Source organism: Hyposmocoma kahamanoa, unplaced genomic scaffold (assembly GCF_003589595.1).
Source record: "Hyposmocoma kahamanoa isolate Upper Pololo Valley unplaced genomic scaffold, ASM358959v1 76, whole genome shotgun sequence".
Classification (NCBI taxonomy): domain Eukaryota; kingdom Metazoa; phylum Arthropoda; class Insecta; order Lepidoptera; family Cosmopterigidae; genus Hyposmocoma; species Hyposmocoma kahamanoa.
The window spans coordinates 7,213,482-7,233,241 of NW_020653900.1; the positions used below are offsets into that span (position 1 = coordinate 7,213,482).

The following is a 19,760-nucleotide window of genomic DNA, read 5'->3' on the forward strand; positions in this document are numbered from 1 at the left end:
CAAAAGTCTTAAATTTAAATAATGCTATATATTCGGCTATTCATGCCTTGTATCTACATTTGCCTGTTTTCAAAAGATTTTCTACTAGCAATCTAGTCAAAAAAATGTTGTTGATATATGCTTCTTGAATAAATGTATATATCAACATTTTTTATGTGAACATTTCTCGAAAAGCAGAATAAATAAGATGTTCCTTTGACACTGTTCATAAACACTCGCCTAAAATGCCCTCAGGTGAAGTGATTTCACCCTAATACTATTTACATTCCTAAAAAAACTTCCGTTGTTTCTCAAGGCATCCCAAACATTGAACAAAGAAGGATCTGAACACATACACGGCTCTAAAATAGAAACGCACTTAGAAACTGGATATTTCTGAATATACGACTTTATACCAAAAGTTTCGAGAGCTATCACCACGCGGTTCATGCTTAATAACCCTTATAGGAGTGCAAAATTAATTATGTTACCAACAAATGCGAAGGTACAAAAACATTTAACTTCTAATTACCGAGAAGATTGCGTAACAGTTTAGGGGTTGTCGTGTTGTTTCGAAATTGACTTACCGTATTTGTTACGCGAATAGGCGAAATTATAAAAAACCTTACTTATTTATCATTTTCAGTTGTTGGATCGCATAAGTTTTGTAAATAAAATGCTTACGTACATATTATACATTTATTCTAAATTTGCAAATTGTACGTCAACCAAAAGTAATTGAATTTGTTGTTAATTTGTTTATTTGTCGGGTTAATACACAAATAAGCAACTAATTAAGTGTCGATCAATTTCGACGATAACATAGTGCATAGATATTCAAAAATATCGCTGCCTTTATACAATAACGCAGTATTGCAAAATAATAAGATTTTGAAGTAAGTACTACAGGGACAAGCTGAGCAAGCGAAATTTTATCGTGAATTAAGCACCCAACGTCTTACATACAAAAAAAATATTTTATATTATATCTGATCGAAAGTGGTTGCCGACATCGGTAGAAATTTGCAATGCACTTGTTGAGTATCTTTAATATCTCAAGTACGTTTTCGTAGCAGTAGAGTTCCTTGTGAAAGAGTTCGTCCAGGAAAGTATTGCCACTTTGCCTATTTCTGCCACCAAGCAGTAATGTCAGCATTACTGTGTTCCGGTTTTGAAGGTGAAATTACAGGCACATGAGACTTGTCAACTTATGTCTCAGAATGACGGGCGTAGTGGCAGTGCCCTGCGATTTAAAGCTCTATGTGGCACTAGAACTGCTATAGACAGGCCTCACCTTACCACCAGGCACATGAGGCATTGTTCGTCCCTTCACTTGTTGTTCCTGTGATTACGCTGGTCATCGTTATCATTCAATCCGGTATATAAGAGGCTTTGTTGCGGAGTAAATGGTTAAACATTTGTCAGGGCTACGCATTAACGATTTAAATCTTTCGATATAAATTCTTGACCTGCAGCTCGACTCGATGTATTGTGAACCTTAGCCACATAGAGATAATGTATTTTTTGTCAAATGCTCAGTTACAGACACTTCGCGATTGCTCAGATCAATTTTTGCACTGGCTGGCTGGAGTCGTCATATTATAAGAAAGGATAAACTCGAATCTAAACATCATTAGTTTATTCTACCGGCGTAGAGCTATGTCTGTCTGTTTCTACAGAATATACTTCGGTGAGCGGGCCCATGAACTCCATCAGCTCATTCCGTCCGCTCCGTTGGTCGATATTTCTTTCAGGCGGTCTAAGTGCTTTTTAATATTTTATTAAACGTATAGCCTAGAAATGGTATTCCATGCTTTTGTTTCCGATGGCATACAGCACAAGTATCTTTAAGATGCGACTGAATAGCGTCTTCTGAGTGAGCTTGTTTCATCGCACACCTTATCTTTGCTCCTGGGCTAGGCAGTGGTAAGAATAACATGTATACAAATAACATAATTATAAAAAACTGACCTCAAAAATTTATTTGTCCGCTTTCGCTGTGTTCGTTACATCTATTTGTCAAGTTTTAATGGCATCGGCTCACGAAAAATGTGTGAAATCCAATAAACCGGATTGATCCCCTAATTTGCCACCCTGATAGGTACAATATTTTCTTCAAATTTGATTGAGACCACACTCTCTTTTCCAACAAAAATAGAATAATCAAAATCGGTTCACAAATGGTGGGTGTTTTGTAGAAAGGGCAAAAACGCAATTTCGAAAAAAAATTTAGGGGAGCATATTTTGGTTTTTCACAACTGTTTCAAAATATTCAGGTCCTGTTTTAAATTAAATTTTAAAACAGGATGTAAATATTTTAAAACAGTCGTTGGAACCTAAAACGTGCTCCCCTGATTTTTTTTCCAAATGGTGCTTTCGCCCTTTCTACAAAACACCGACGAAATGTCGGAGTAATCGCGTAACATACCACTAAAACGAATTGAGAACCTCATTTTTTTAAAGTCCGTTAAACATTCAACGATTACTGAATAACCTTCGCTTCAGAAAATTGAGAATAACGTAAGTCTTACTTAGTTCCGATAAAAATGTCAGTTACGGCATTTAGTAAGAGGACGGAACCCTCGTCTTGGAAGTTATTTATTTTCATACTTACAACTTTTCCTGTAACCTAAAAACATTTCGTACTAAGAGCACCACACGATGCGTTAAGGCGGCGTTTCGATGACGTTGCGTTTTGACGCTGCGTTGTTCTATATACAATGTCATAAATCAGAAGGACATGCCACACGGTGCGTTGACGGTGCATCACTGGAAGCAACTTAAACATTGAAATCATAACGTTGCGACAACGCCCTTGTGATATCGCTTTAAGAGGTGCTTCTAGATTTTATAAGTTCGATCAGTTATTTTCAGTTTGTTTGAAATAAATTGGCTAATGTTATTTAAAGGTCGAAAATATTGTTTGAACAGCGTTGAAAAATTAACATCTCCAACGAGAATAATGGTTGCAATGCATTATGGATTTAGACAGCGTGTTTTTTATTTCTTAACTTGTATATTTTTTGCACCAGACCGCTGTGGGAGTTAATTATATATCGTGATGAATAAAGACTGATTTGCATGATATAGACTGTATGGGTATAGTTGTTTTACGGTGATTATAATTGTTTTTAATGACGTTAGCAATACAATCTGCAAGGTTGTTAGTTTATACAAATATACATGTACATTTCCTGTACCTATTTTTCATATGGAATCAAATATGTCGTAATTCAATAGAATATTAATGTGGTGACTACATAGTGCATAGGTCAGCCCCAGTCGGATCGGCTGCGTGCAAAATTTGCTTATAAAAGCAAGGAGAAAGAAGCTTAGTTACACACAATTAAAACAAATTTCAGGTAGAAACAACCAAATACTATATTTAAGTTTGATGCTATAAAATGTATGTACAGTCAAGACCACAACAAGCTTGACACTTTGTACTTTGGTCCGTTCTTATCGTAAGCGGCATAAAGTTGGATTTAAGTCTTAAGTGTCAAGCTTGAAGTGCTCTTGATCCTGTACGTCAAGATTAACATAATGTTACATTACGAAGTACTAAGATTTTACTTTCCCGAGGTCACATTTCGAGTTTACAAGTTATACTTTTAGTTTTAGTACTCGTTACACATATAAAAGGTTAACCTTCAGTACACTTAGCGTTGATTCACATTGCGGAGACGCTACGCGATGCGGCGCCGCATTCATGCGAGCAATGCAACATAATCTTTATCCTCAACAAAATAAGGCAACATTTCATTAAACAAACACATGAAAACGAAATCGGAAATCAGAAACATTTATTGTATGAATTGGTAAAATACAGGTGTTACTTACAAGTGATTAGATCCACAATTCTTACCCAAATCAGGCGTACAATGTCTTAAAGTGACAATTCAATTGAAATTTATTACAACTTAAATGTCAAAAATTAAAATTATAATTAAGTTACTTATACAATTGTCAAATGTTTGAAGTCTTTATAATAAAATCCGAAAAACTTTGTCAATTAACCATTTTTTTTAACAAGCTTTAAATTTATCACCATTTAAACATTTCATTTCCATTCGAAGTCTGTTTTAAATTCTGATCGCTGTTACGTAGGTGCTGCGGTCAAAGATCGTGCTGTTTATTTTAAGGAGGGCAAGCCGGTCCTTGTTTCTGTCGCTGACGGAGTGAACATTACATATTTTGGTAAAGAAGTTATTGTGATTACGTACAAAACGACATATTTCCAAAATATATATTCCTGTTAAATTCAGGAAACCCTTTTCTTTGTACAAATTTCTTAGAGAAAATCACTGGGTTTACTATAGATTATGCGTAAGCATCGTTTTTGTATTCTGAATATTTTAACCGCATTGACAGAGTTTCCCCAAAAAATTACACCATACATTACTAACGGGTATATATGCATTTTAATACTTTTTGTTTTCCAATGTAGTTTCTTTCTGAAGGTCACTTTACATGTTTCTATCGGAAAACACAAATCGTATACAGTTTTGCATACGACGAATTTGCTTCAAGGGATGGCAGGTTGCAGAGAGGTGTGGCGGGCGCACTTTATAAAATGCGATATACTATAGAACATATTCTTTATTTAATAAAGTACACATTTCTTCAAACAGCAAAAAACAAAAAGGAAAGCCACGCGGCGTCGCGCTTCACGACTCCGCCCACTTGTCTCGCCTCTGACAATACATAGCTTCTCAACAAGAAGGTGTATTTTTTTGAAAGGCAGATTGCGTAGTACATGCAGTGTAGTATATAATATTATATATATAATATACTAAACATAGTCGACATTTCTTTGAAAACCAAGCAAAATCTGTTTTGATAGAAGCAATATATACTTTATTTCGTAGACGGTATGTTCTATATTATAATGCATTTTATAAAGTGCGCCAGGCGAAGCTTGACTTCTTGCTGCATCTACTTTATGGATGAGTGGTCGTGTTTAAGGAATATGTAGATTATACACGGAAATAATATTGCGTGGATGAGAAGGTCCCGGGTTTCATTACCAGTAGAACCAATTTTGGAAATGTACTTTTGTAACGTGGTTTTGGCTTAGGTGTTCTGAGCAGTGCCGCGGAGTGAATTCCGTAGCCTTTGGTCCCGGGTTCGATTCTTGGTAGAACCAATTTGGGAAATGAACTTTTCTAAAGTGGTTTTGTCCTAGGTGTTCTGGATAAACTTGATGAACTAAATAATGAAACAAAGGAGATGAACTTATACCTATTCTGTTGTCAGACAACCGCCAGTCTCCGTAGCATAACGCCGCAATTAACCTAATTAAATTGATAAGACTGCCATTTTTATTATTGAGTATAGCGAATATAGCGAGCACCGTGACGTCGACGACGACGATTTTTGACGCACCGAGCGGGTCTCGATCAATGGCTGCGAAAGAATAACGCAGTGTCAAACATGTTTACAGCTGATTTTAAAACATTTTGACAGTAGTATACGGTAATTTTATAAACATAAAAACTGAGCGCGACAAACGAAATAAAAAGAAACAGCATGCGTAGTATGGCAACATATCGCATGCAATATGTGATAAACCCCGTGACATATTTATTGCACTCGATAAAGCAATGTTGCCATTATTAAAATTTTATTTTCTGTTGCGAATACAGAATCGGCAAGATACGCACTAGTATCATTTATGCTTTTGTTTATTTGATAACGAACGATTTTTTGTTTCTTTGTTTTACAAGGATGCAATTAAAAGGATTATAATTTTCGATGATTAAATGACAAAGTTAGCTCTATATGTCATTTCATATCGCTATTCTAGTTCTGCAAAGTGTATAACAAGCGTTCATTATCAAGTAAACTAAAGAACAAATGGCGTTGGTGTGGTATCATACCCACTCACAATAACAAAATAAAATTTTAGTAATGACAACATAGCTTTTGGAACTTTTGGGTTACAACTGTTCCATGTGGAACTGAGTACATGAATCTACTGGAAATAAACCGCTTTATCAACTTAGAGGGAGGATTATCACATGTCGTATGGGATATACTGTCATGCTACGCATCATGGTCTCAAACAAGGGAACTCTCTGTACGCCTTATGAATACCAGAACAACGAAATCCGAACATGGATAATGCTGCACATGGTAATGGGTAATGCCCCATTACCAGAATACCTAGGCCTAAAACACTTCAGAAATGTTCATTTCCTAAATTGGTTCTACTGGGTATCGAACTCAGAACCAAGAGCTACAATGTTTGCTCTGCGTCGCTAGCCAGAACACCTAGGCCAGAAACACCTAAGAAAAGTTTATTTCCCAAATTGGTTCTACCGGGAATTCAACCCGGAACCTTCTCATGCAGTGCCGACAATACAAACCGTTGAGCCATTGAGATCAGAAATGGGTACTTTATTTAATAGGGAATATGTTCTATAGTATATTGCATTTTCTAAAGTGCGCCTGTCGCAGCTCGCTGCAGCCCGTCGCCGCTTGCTGCAGCCCATTTTCATTTTTTTGGTAAATGAAATATTGCCTTATTTTGTAGAGGATAAAGTTAATATTGCACTGTACGCTATAATGCAGCTCCGCGCCGCGTCACGTCGCGTTGCGTTGCGTCTCGGCGATATGAATCAAGCCTTAGAGCTAATACACTGCATTAAGAGTTTTTGAAAGTACTTGTGTGACACGGACATGACACTGTAACGTCAAAGTGACATTTTGTACATAAAATGTTAAAAATATCAAGGAGAGAAGAGTAATTCCGTTTTTGTTTTGATTTGGAGAGATCTATCAAAAAAGCGTGTCACAATAACACTATGACTACCACATAGGTAGTATATTGATAATAAGAGCGGCAATGCGCTGTGTATCTGCTACCAATAGTGTTAGTATTAGCACAAAGTAAGTCGTTGTATTGATTGATAAAGATCAGCTCTCCTCTAATTCGCTTAGAAATAGGCCCAAGTATCAAAATGATGAAAGGGTTGTAACCCTAACTAGCCGTGAACAGGTTCACGGCAATGAAATGGGAAACTTCCGGCCCACAAAATTTATTAAAAAAAGTAAAGTTAAAAGAAAGGGCTGAAACAATATAAAGTTAAATGTAAAAAAAAAAACTGAATTACAGATATAGGTACATGAAGGCTGTAGAGTTATAAATTATTACACATGATTTAGCTTATTCCATGATTATAAACGTAGTAAAGAACCAAAATTACCGATTATTCGCGATGGAATTTGAAACAGCTCCGACTGTTGTAGCGGTCGAGCAGGGAGTGACCGTGGTACGAAAACAAAATGAGAAAATGAAGGAAGATGGAACAATTCAAATTTAAATACATGTAAAATTAAAAAAATGATAGGATACAAACGGAGAGAGGCGATACAAAAAGGTGACATGACGGTGTAAGAAGGTCACACCGTCACAATGACCTGAACAATCCTTAACCTACCAAAATATTTGTATACCAATAAAAAAATTTAAATACATTAATTTATATCAGATACACGTTTTATAGACGGCTGTAAACAAGTAATAGTGCACTTTAAAATAAATTGAAATTAAATGAAATATTTATTCGCAAGCAAACACGGTAGCAAAAAATATTATTATACAAGGTATCAAGAACACGTGTTGCACCAGAAACTAGCAAGCAAATATTAAAATTAAATTGAAGTTAAATAATGTCATAAATTAAAATTATAAGTATGCATAATTGGTGAAATGAGCAAGGTCAAATACAAATAAAATATCAATTTCTGTTTATTATTAACAAATCTTAGATATCATATTAACACTGATCATATAGCAAATCAAATAACTTTTTTTATATTTTTTTATAGGTAAGTCTGCGATAGCTGCAGGCAAAGCATTATATATTTGTATGGACATGTTATAGCAATTCCTATAAAAGCAAGTAGTGTGATGGGAGGGGCCAGCTAAGAGGTTTGGATATCTAGTTAAAAAATTACATACTTCACGTTTCATTGTAAATAAGACCAAGTTTCTTTTACAAACATGCATACCTGATATACGTACATGGCGGGAAGCGTTAGAAGATTTAGCTTTCTAAAAAGCTGTCAACTAGATTTAAGCGGGCCTACTCTACATATAGCTCTGACACATTTTTTCTGGATAGCAAATACACGGTTTAGCTCTACGCATTTCCCCCAGATGATGAGGCCATACCGCAAGCTTGAGCAGCCAAATGCATGGTAGGCCATTAAGGCAGACCTCTGATAATATATGTGCGTTAGACGGTGTTTACCAAATACAAGTCGATTCAGCTTTACACATACTGAATCAACCTGTGGTATCCATGTCAGTTGAGAGTACAATACTATGTCGAGAAAATTGCTGGATGAGCATTCCATAATTTCATCTCCATGACAACTTACAGAGTGTGTCTGGGGCTTTCCATTATTATTATAAAATTGTATGCGCTTTGTTTTTGAAACATTTACTTCCAGATTATTTCTCTTAAGCTTGTCAATAATATTACATATAGTGTCATTTATTTCTTTTTCATAATCTATGTCACATTTCTTATAAATAATAATTAATATGTCATCTGCAAAAAGAGTGCATGGATATTTTGTCATCTCAGAGAGATCATTAACATACAATAAAAACAGCAATGGATCTAAAACACTTCCTTGACGCACACCGTATTTATGAACTTTAAACTCTGATCTGTGGGTCGCAATCTCATTATTATTATTTAACTTCACTACCTCCACACACTGAGTTCTATTGCTAAGGTAACTTGCTATCCAGTTATGCGCCTGGCCACGAAAACCGTATCTTTCTAATTTGGATAGTAGAGTTTTATGTCAAACGCAATCAGAAGCTCCTCATGTTAAATAAAAGAGAAAAAACAGGTACTTTCTTATCTGCAAAAGTTGAGATGTCTTTGATTACCGGAAACATGCCTGTGTGGTAGATTTTCCCTTTTGAAATCCAAATTGCTCTACTTTAATGATGTTGTACTTTGACAGGAAAGCCGTAAACCTTTTCAAAAAGCTTTGATATTACAGATATAAGTGTTATAGGTCTGTAGTTTCCCAAATTGTCTTTTTCGCCCCTCATAAACAGAGGCTTTATTATAAAAATCCTAAGAGGCGACGGAAATGTACCCTCCGTGAAGGATAGGTTTACCAAATATGCCAGTAATGGTGATAGTTCATCAGCACACGACTTAAAAACCTTAGTGCACACGTCAACGTAAACGGTAGAGTTTGTGTTGTTGAGGGATTTTATTAAAGTTTTTATTTTCGCTTCGTCAGTGGGATATAAAAATAAACTTGACTCATGCACCTTTGGTAAAAATATATCGTTACTATCTTGTCCCAGGTCCGCAGTCGATAAGTTTAAAAAATTAGTGTTAAACTGATGATAGCATCTGAGTTTAGCACTCATTCTCGAGGATCTTCAATCTTAATTTTATTTACGGTAGTTTTCAATAAAATGTTTGTCACGTAAATATTTGTCCTTGTTGTTTATTATGTTCCAAGTAGCTCTATTTTTGTTTTTAGCGTTGACCATGTATATATTATTACACTTCATTTGATCGGTAATGAAAATCCTTTTCAAAATTTTTGTGTAGGTTTTATACAAAGTCTTTCTATTTCGTGTCTTTTTTTTGTAATAGTTCATACGTAATTTTCTTTTAGTGATACATGACTTTCTTATTCCCTTTGACAGCCATTTTAAATTCGTATTATCATTAAACATTTTGACTTTAATCTTTGGAAAACATAGGTTAAACAATATAACAAAATTATCATAGAAAAACCTAAAAACATGTTCAAGGTCATTAACATAACTAAAAAGTTCGGACCAGGCATAAGATTCTAAGTAGAATTTAAATTTAGTAACATTGTCCACAGAAATATTTCTCTTCATTTCAAACCAGTGCTTAATTGGTTTTTGACGCGAAGTTAAAGGAAAAGTTAATAGTTGAGCCGTGTTGTGGTCTGATAAGCAGACTGGTAATGTTTCTCCAACAGCATTAGCAATACTACTAGCGATATGATCTATGAAAGTGTTTAAGCGAGTCGATGTGTATATACGTAAGTTCATATTGTAGCTTTCTGACAAAGTTTTTAGGTCACGTGAATTTATTGTCGCTTAAGGTATCCACATTCCAGTCACCTGTCAATATAATTTTTTTAATCATTTTATTTTTAGTCTATCTAGCAATAAATCTAATTTTAAAAAATCTATTAATATTTGAGTTGGGGATTCTATATATGCAGATTACTAACAATTTATGTTGCATAATTTTTATTTCACAGCATTCAAAGCTTAATTCCAATGCAAGATCTTCAAGGAATGTTCCATAACATTCCTTGAAGATCTTGCATTGGAATTAAGCTTCTTATCTCGATGTTTCTGTTATGCATTATACACACATCCCCTCGTCTTTTATTATGTCTAAACAAGGAGACAAAATATTTTCTGTCGTACATATACTTGGCGATTGTAGGTCTTTGTTGATTTCAGGACTTTCATATACTAATTATTACTTTACAGCTACAGTAGTGTCGTAATTACAGGACCCACAATGGGTGTGTGCAAATTACACCATCTTCATAAAAGATTTGATTGCTTTTTGTTCGTAATTAGCTGCAATTTGCAATGCAGAGTAATTTATTTTTTGTAGTTCTTTTTGCTTGGTTTAATTAAAAAGATGCCTAAAACTACACTATAAGTTTAGAACACGCTGTTTTTATGCATTGCGTATTAGTTACGGGTAGTTAGTGTGGAGTCCGAAAATCAAGTGAATAGTAGCTTGCTAAGAAGAGAGGGCCAAATTAGAAAATGAACTTTCAAAATTGCTTTAGGTCTAGGTAGCAATACCTAAGAATTCATACGATTTGATTCCTCTACAAAAGGGCCAGTCAACGCGTAAAATGGCTAATATGTATTATTCTAATCAATAATATTTTTAAACAATATTTCATTTAGATAACTATCCTTTTCACTTCAATGAAAAAAGCCAATGACCGACCTCTGAATCCGACCCGTCACGCACTCAGAATATAACCTTCACAAGCTTTATGGTATAAAATCATTAGGTATAGAGTTAGTTACGAGACATTAAGTAGCAACACATGGGTGTCAACGAGACGAGTTAATGGTTAACAGGTGAGTCTCGGTCGAAATTCGAGTTCAATTATGAGAATTATTTTTATTAATAATTAAGTTTTATTGAATGTCAGGATGTTTCATCGCCATAATATTCAATTATTTTTTTATGAAATTACTTCACTAGTTTGTTATAATTATTAAACAAAGATCGAACACTTAGAAAAAAATCATTTCGATCCGGCTGGATTCGAACCAATGTCTCCTAGCAAACTGTGCCAGACGCTACGCAAACTAAGCCACGGAACGAACCAACGGACCTCAGAAATTTTTCAATGTGCTTTTTGCAGATCTTTCTGTTTTGATTTTTAACGATTTTTTGCCGTATCGCCATCACTCACCGAAGTACCTTTACAGCTATCTACTAGGATTATTTTTATTGATGGTTTGCTCGTTACGCTTATTTTGTGGTCTATGCGAGTACAAGAGATGTGGAAACTTTTTTATTTGGATGTCTAGTTTCGTTCAGGTACGAGTTTTTTGAAAGGTTATTTTTTGAATCAGATCTATTTTTATGAATTAATAGCTATAAAGAATTACTAGCTAGAAAAATCGGATTATCTTTTAGTTCTGCAAAAGATGGCCTTAAATCTATCCTTCGGCCCATACCTGTGACTCACAGTGGCCCATATCTAATAATTTAGAAACTTAAACGGGAATGGGCTCAACTACTCGCATCCTCGGTCAATGATAATTTTTCAGAGGAAGTTCAAAGATTTCGCGAACAAAATTAATCGACAATTTTTTTTTGTTTAAATAAGATAGTTGTAAAATTTCACATACACATAATTTGTTTCCTGTAGTTCGTGTTATATTTATGACTTCTATGTGATAAAAGCACTTTTGACGTATGATCATGTGTTATTATTATATTCATGAAAGTGTCATCACAAGGGACAAACGTGTGCGAGAAGTAATTTTTAACATAAGTATTTGTAGATATCTTACTACGAAACGTCAAAAGACAGCTTCGTATCGTATCGAAATTTGAAATTACTTTCATCGTAAAACTGACATTTGTGTAGTGTATGAGCTTCGTTGCGGACGCAGACACGTAGTTTCGTGGTACACCTCCAGTTTCTGCATGACGACGCTGTGCCATGTGTGGCGGTCGTTGGCATAGTGAAGCGCTTATTATTATTTTATACACATATAAAGTAGGTAATAATGAACCTTTATGCTCGGGTTTAGTATTCAACGGAATTTTTTTACATTGCAGCTTGCCTTTGTTCAACCGCTCCTCGCCATTGTAGTGTAGTACCCCCACGGTTATTGTTGCTTTGGTGCTTATAGTTTAAAATCAGAGAAATGCAATGGTCTGGCACAATTGTTACGTTTAAAATATATCTAATTTGTATGACGCTGCTACAAATTTACACCATTCTCACCTGAGTATTTCCGCGGACCAACCCATCAACACCGGTTTTTTTTTTCTTTCGACCATGACATTGGCAAAATCATCATTTCATATAATGATGGAGCCATGAAAATAAAATTACATAATTAAAATTTCGAATTTAAATATAACATTTTAAATTTATTGGAGAGCCCGTGTCTGAGTGTAGGCCATCTTCATCCTGTGCCACTCGTCTCAGTCCGCAGTCAGTCACGTCCACATTACTCCTGACACGTCAGTGATGTCGTCCCTCCAACATACGGTTCCATCGTGGGTACCAGTGGAGCATCCTCTCGCTCCACCTGCTGTCAGTAGACCTTGCTAGATGTCCAGCCCATCGCCATTTCAGGTGACAAGCCATTTTTGCCGCGTCTATTTTTTTTCGAATAAACAATTTACTTACTTACTTACTTAATATATATATTTTAAATTTACATTAATAATTTCGTTCAGATTTCTGTTATTCTAATAATATAATAATCAATTAAGTCCCATGTGTCCACAAATTTACGTCGTCTTAATTTTGTCGACTCATGAATCTAATTTAGCTAAATTTTATGGGGTATATCTATTTGTTGTAATAGTTGGATTTGCTGTAAGCAATACCTGTAGTAGGTAAGGTTACAAACATAAGGGATAAATATAGGTATAACAATAATAGTATAATAATGTTTGTTTATTTTCTCCCACAATAAATTGTAATAAGTAAGAGACCTCTGTTATATTTCGATGACTGAAATATACTACTTTCTTCTTTTTCTTCTTAGCGCATCGCTGACATACATTATACTATTGTGACCCAGAACTTAGCCACGCCGACCGCATCACTAGTAGCCGCCATTAAATCTTCAAGCGTGCAGGTGGTAGGGCACACACGGCAAGATATAAGGTGGGCCATCGTTTCAGTTGCACCGCACAAACAGTCCAGGGTAGAATCATCCGAAAATCCCCACCTGAACAATTTATTCTTGCTCCGACGAACCTGAGTTCGAAGTCTATTTAAAGACGTCCAGATCAGCCATGGCAATTCGTGTCCAGGAGGAAGACTCTCAAGAAGGCAGAACAAACGTAGATGGTACTCTTCCGCGCCAAAGATTCACCTCGCCTGAGCCGGCTCAACGCTCAGAGGATCGATACATTTGACAAAACTTTGCCGGCTCCTCAGTCTCTATTGCACTGTAGAGTGATCGTGCATAAGGTGCCGAGTGTCGATGGCCATATTTTTTGCTCTTTCGCAAGTTGCCGCTACATTTCTCCGGATGTCTGGCGGTTCTATGCCAGCTAATGGGTACAGAAATCTCATCGGGGTCGGCTTAAATCTCATACATATAAGGCTGTGTCCACTAATTTTACTGGGATGTAGAACGGCTCCAAATATGAAATAATCTGCGTATTCGCCAGCAGAAAAAGAAACTGCCACTGGGCTGGCAGTGTACTATCTTTAGGCATTATGCAATAGTCAACAAGGCTACTATCATTTAAGTCGATAATGATTATAGGCTCAGTATTCATCATCATAAAGTTGTAATTACTTGAAAAGCGTTACAATATTAATACAGTTTTTTCGTACGGTCTAATTTTTATTACAATGGTCTAAAAGTGCATTACGTAGTTGGTTCGCTTTGGCCAAAAATTTCATATCTGGAACAACGCCATTTGGCAGGTAGATTGCTGTTTAACTTACGATACAACTGACTGTAACTTTACAGTTCAACTTGTTTTTGCCAAGAAATTCACGTGTCTAAGGCCCTTAATCCACTAACCACGAGAGCCAAAAGTCGAAGACTTTAATGATACATTATAGTCATGCCGATTAGTCGTAGTACACAAAATATATAATTGCTTTTTTCTGCTACATTTTAATAGGTTTGATTTTGATTAATGGATACCACGTATAATCTGAACAATGTTGGTATAGAATAATAGAACAACGAAAGTATGTAACAACTTATTGGTACATTGTATTAAATTATTCACGGCTTTCATTGTCATTATACCGTACTCAACCGTGTTAAACACTATAATATCAAAAGCAACATTTTGAGAAAAGCTGCGTAAATCATTTTTCGGCTTTTTTCATTTTTTGGATTTGTAACATAAAAAAATAAAATTAACGTACGTTTGTCGTACCTTGTTCATTAGATATTGAAGAATCTATCTAGCCACGAATAAATCTCTTCTCCTTGGATAAGAACCGAAAGATCCTTGTTCTTATGAAATTACAAAACACTGTATTGAGCCTTGCAGTGTTTTGGTTTGACACAATAGCACTTAGTATGTATATACGTGAGGCGCACTATAAGTTTCCGGAATTAATAAGAAAAAAATACTATAAATGGTCAGAAATGAATTTATTGTTTCTCAAAATATTCTAAGTTACCGTTAATGCACTTTTTCATACGAGTGACCCAATTTTGAAAATATTTATGCCACTCCTCCGTGACAATTTCTGAAACACATTTTTCATACTCTTCGACAGGTGATAAAAACGTTGACCACGTAACTGGTTCTTAATTTTTGGAAATAAATAAAAGTGACAAGGTGCCAGGTCGGGACTGTACGCGGGATGGCTCATAAGGTCAACGTTGTTCACCTTCAAAAATTCATTTGTCTGTCTGGCCGTATGAGAACTGAGAGAACATTATCGTGGTGCAAGATGATTTACGGTTATTTTTACGGAGTTTGTCAATAAGTTCCGGCAAACAAATGGTCGTGTACCAATCACTATTCACGGTACAACGATTCTCCAAAGCCAAAGTAGCCACGTGTCCAGTTTTATTAAAAAAAGAAGCAATCGTCCGCTTAGAGGCACTTTGCACGTGCGCCACTTTGGTTGGTTTCGGCTCATCTCGAAAGATCCATACGCTCGGTTGTTGCTTTGTTTTGGGATCTTTGTTTGGGATGGGATAGCTATAAATCCATATTTCGTCACCTGTTACCAGTTTCCAGACCAAATTTGACGCCCCTTCGTTGAATCTGGTAAGCATAGCATTGCACCAAGTGACGCGATCCGTTTTTTGAGCCTCATTCAAATTGTGTGGGATCCACCGAGAGCACAGCTTTTTCACACCAAAATGTTTGTATATTGATTGTATTTGACTCATGCCTATGCCTAAAGATGTATGTAACATGCCTGTCTGTTTTGATCATACGGCATACAGCATCGATGTTTTTGTTGTTCACGAAATTCGTCACTGAGATTCACACGACCGCGTTTGAATTCTGCAAACCAGCTATAAATAGTCGTCTTGCATGGTGCTTCATCGTTTAAAGCAGTTTGAAGCTAAGCGAAGTTCCGCTGAGCTGTTAAATTACACTTAAAGTCGCAGAAAATCGTACTACGAAAATTTTCACTAGTTGAATCCATGGTGATGTAGACAACCAAAATCTAAAATGACGCCACAATGTAAAAACAAGTGATAGTCAGATGAAACAAACTGTATTCTACAGGCAAAGAGTTCCATTTTCAAATGTTGTAATTACTTTTTAAATGTTGTTTATGTTAATGGCCAGTTCCGGAAACTTATAGTGCGCCCTATGTATAGTACATATCCAACACTGATGTAATAATAAATCACAGCGATACAGACGCACTTCCGACAATGCACTTAGTGTAGCGACGCGACGTTGCGATGCATTAAAACGAGCAATGCAACATAAACTTTATATCCTACACGATTAGTAGTAGAAAGCTCCTTGTGAAAGAGTTCGTCCAGAGAAGTACTGCCAACTTACCTATTTCTGCCGCCAAGCAGTAATGTGAGCATTATTGCGTTCATTATGTCCTATGTGCCTATGAAATTACAGGCATATAGGACTTGTCAACTTATGTTTCAGGATGAAGGGCGCGGTGGTAGTGCCATTTGAGCTGCTTTGCGACTGTTATGGACAGATGTGTCGCTTACAAGCAGGCCCATGATTTATTTGTCCCGCCTCTTGGTATTAAAAAAAAGATAAGGTTACATTTCTCTAAATAAAATAATAATAGTCTAAACAAAAAAAATACAAGTATATGAAAAACACATTAGGTTTTTAAATTACGAATAGAAAGAAAATCACATGAGTTTGGGTAATACCTATGTTTGACTAACTGTGACCTAAGTTGTTTTCTTAGAAACAACATTGCTACCAAGTTGAAATTTGGCACAGTATCACAGCTTGATTGCCCAGTGTTTATCCTAGGTGGACGAATATAGTAAACACACGAAATTGCGTGAAACCCTTTGTTATAGATATACCCAAAATTCGCACGAAGCGTTACGCTGCTACATTTATTTGGCGTACGGCGTTATAGTAGAATACCCTGCCTGCAAATTTGTTCCCTGATCTCTCTAATTTGGAAATATTCAAGGCGCATGCTTTGCATGCTTCATCGCTGACTTCATCATCACTAGGGCTCGCATAAATATGCAGTATAAACTACAAAATATGTACATATAAAATCTAATTTTCGTTACTGGTATTGATACAATACAAAATTACATGTTTTTTAAATTTTCAAAATTAAAATTCTGACTGTTTGGCCGTGACATTACTTTGGCTGAATGACCTTTCGGCGTCACAGGTTGTAACTGGAGCAAACTTAAATTTGCACAAGTCCGTAAGTGAATAGGTCTTCCAATCTTCCCTATAGTACACTGTTAATTTTTGTTAGTGTATTAAAACTTTTCAAGTGCATATAAGTATATAATATTTTCTTTTTTCAAGTATATTGTTCAATTATATAAAATAATCACGTAATATTGAAATTACGTGATAATTACAAGTTTCGTGTGGAAATGTGGTCTAAATCTGGATATATAGAAAAATAAGGACAATAAAGGTCTTTTTTCCATTCTAAATAATTATGTAGACAACAAATTAAAGAACATCAATTATTGAAATCAAAAATATGTAATTACATATTAATCCGGGCCCTAATCATCACTCTCCATCAAGTAAGATGGAGGTATTTTTTTAATACCAAGTGATCGAACGAAGTTGTGCGCCTGGTGGTCAACGATACGCCTGTCCACAGCAGTTGCAAAGATCTGAGGGGCACTACCATTATACCTATCACCTTAGTTGACAAGTCCCATGTGCCTGTAATTTCACCAACATCATTATTACCATTCAAAACCAGATGTGAGTGTACGCCAAGCAATAATGCTCACATTACTGTATACCTATTTCTGCCACCAAAATAAGGAAGGTGGAAGTACATTCCTGTACGAACATTTCACAAGGAGCTCTACTACTACTAAAAATGCGCACTTATATTATACATTAAGCGTTTTAAAAACGAGGTATAAAGAGAATTGAAATCTAAAATTGGAGCGACTACGCCTCCCACTAACGTCATCAATTGAAAAGTTTTTCTTTGTACAACTATTAATTATTGCCTCTATTTGCAATATACATACACCTGCTACTCTATTCTGGGCACCTGTAACTTCAACTTTTATTTAGAACAGGAAGTATTAATTATAAACCAAACACATGTTTCTCTTTTCAGGTAGTAAGAAAACCAATAATGAGGACAGCGCGTAACATGTTCATCGCGAATCTTGCAGTTTCTGATGCCCTGGTATGCTGCGTTGGTACTCCCCTAACTTTGATGGAGCTGTTAACCAAGCATTGGCCTTTGCCTGATTGGCCCAGTCTGTGTAAGGCCTGTGGAGCAATACAGGCCATTTCTATATTCGTTTCTACGATTTCTATTACAGCTATAGCTCTGGATAGATATCAGGTACGTTTGTTAAATGCATTTATGAACTATTTTGATATAAAATTAATCAGTACCTATTTGGTGGAGTAATATCCCCCTTACAATCACAGCATAAGGTACCTTTAACATTATATATTGTTTTTTTTTTTTGGATAAGTTTGTAAGAATCAATACATCACATAGTAAGTACATTAGAATATGCCCAAACACATTTTTAACAATCAAACACGGATCACAAATAAAGCAATCCAGATAAAATTTAGTAAATGCGGTGTCGTATATTTCTGAATAAACTTATTAAATGTGAATTCAAAAGAAATCTAGTACAATCGAAAAATAATTCTTTAATGTTGTCAAAATATAACTACATTTGAAAATATGAAAGGAAGCTTATAAGTGAAAAGAAAAAAATGTACAGCGACATTAAATCTTAATAAAATCCAAGTCCACCTGAATAAATTACTTTCTGATTTTTCAAGGTTCACGTTTTAATGACAAAAATACTAAAAAAGTAGGCCCATAAAGTTGAACAAAAATCAAGAATTGATTGAACGGCGATAAGTCAGACGTCTAAAGTTGGAAATCGCTGATTTCCTGTTTGTTACCAAGCCGCCGACGTCGTCGCTTCGTACCACGATAGAAAATAAAGAACATTTTTATTTAAAGAATTTCGTGGAAGACGCCGACTTTATAGCCATCGTCAAAATAGGAGATTCTTAAGGCTACTATGTCTTTTCAATGTATTTTAGTGTCGTATTTCGGCCATTGTGATCCGAAATAAAGGATACCTACTGTTTTATTCAAAAAGAACTATAGGATAGTCCCATGTAAATTGGGTTATAGTCTAATAATAAGCCTAAAAGACTTTGAAAGTCTTCGCTTTGGATAAATATTATTGTATCTTTGTATACGTAAATTAGTCTACTTTTTATTTTAGTCGTGTTATATCTTAGGGTGAAGCCAGACAAGCGTAATCGTGTGGGTTTGAGTCGTGGTTTTTGAGTTGCTTAGTTTTCTCTGCATTCGGTTTCGTATAAATTCAAATTTAAATTCAAATTATTTATTTCGAACGTTATACATCCATATTAGTTAGTAATACAAACAAAAACTTACCTACTAATGTTAGTAAATTACAAATATTGACTGTAAAAAAGTGCTGTTTGTGCCATACGACGACGCAAAATGAGTTGTCTGTTGACTCACGCATGTAATTACAACCGAACTTTGATCGTTTGACTATATGAAGAGCTTGTACAGGTGGAGACAGGAAGGAAGGCAGGCGAGGGAAACATTTATTGGCCTGTGTCTTTATTTTACAAATTGATAATATAATACAGAATTTCTTAACATTTTTCTAGTCATGGACCCTCTCAAAATTTCCAGTTCAATTCCACAGGTCCTTTCCGAAAAGATCCGAAAAGATAAAGAATAAAAAGAAGACTTGCGGGTTGCATTGACATAGTCTTGCTCGCTACAATTATGGATGACCGTCAAAGGGAGCAAAAATTCACACGCACACGCACACGCACACGCACACG

The 19,760-nt window shown here is 35.5% G+C and overlaps 1 protein-coding gene across 3 annotated transcripts in view; it reads left to right on the plus strand.

Moving 5' to 3' along the window:
- Positions 1 to 19,760, plus strand: part of LOC113232419 (neuropeptide F receptor) — a 152,062-nt gene that overhangs the window by 124,202 nt on the left and 8,100 nt on the right. For all 3 annotated transcript variants that reach the window (XM_026467132.1, XM_026467131.1, XM_026467133.1), the window contains exon 3: positions 18,010 to 18,243. In XM_026467132.1, coding sequence (XP_026322917.1) covers positions 18,010 to 18,243 — 234 coding nt within the window. The remainder of the gene's footprint in view (positions 1 to 18,009; positions 18,244 to 19,760) is intronic.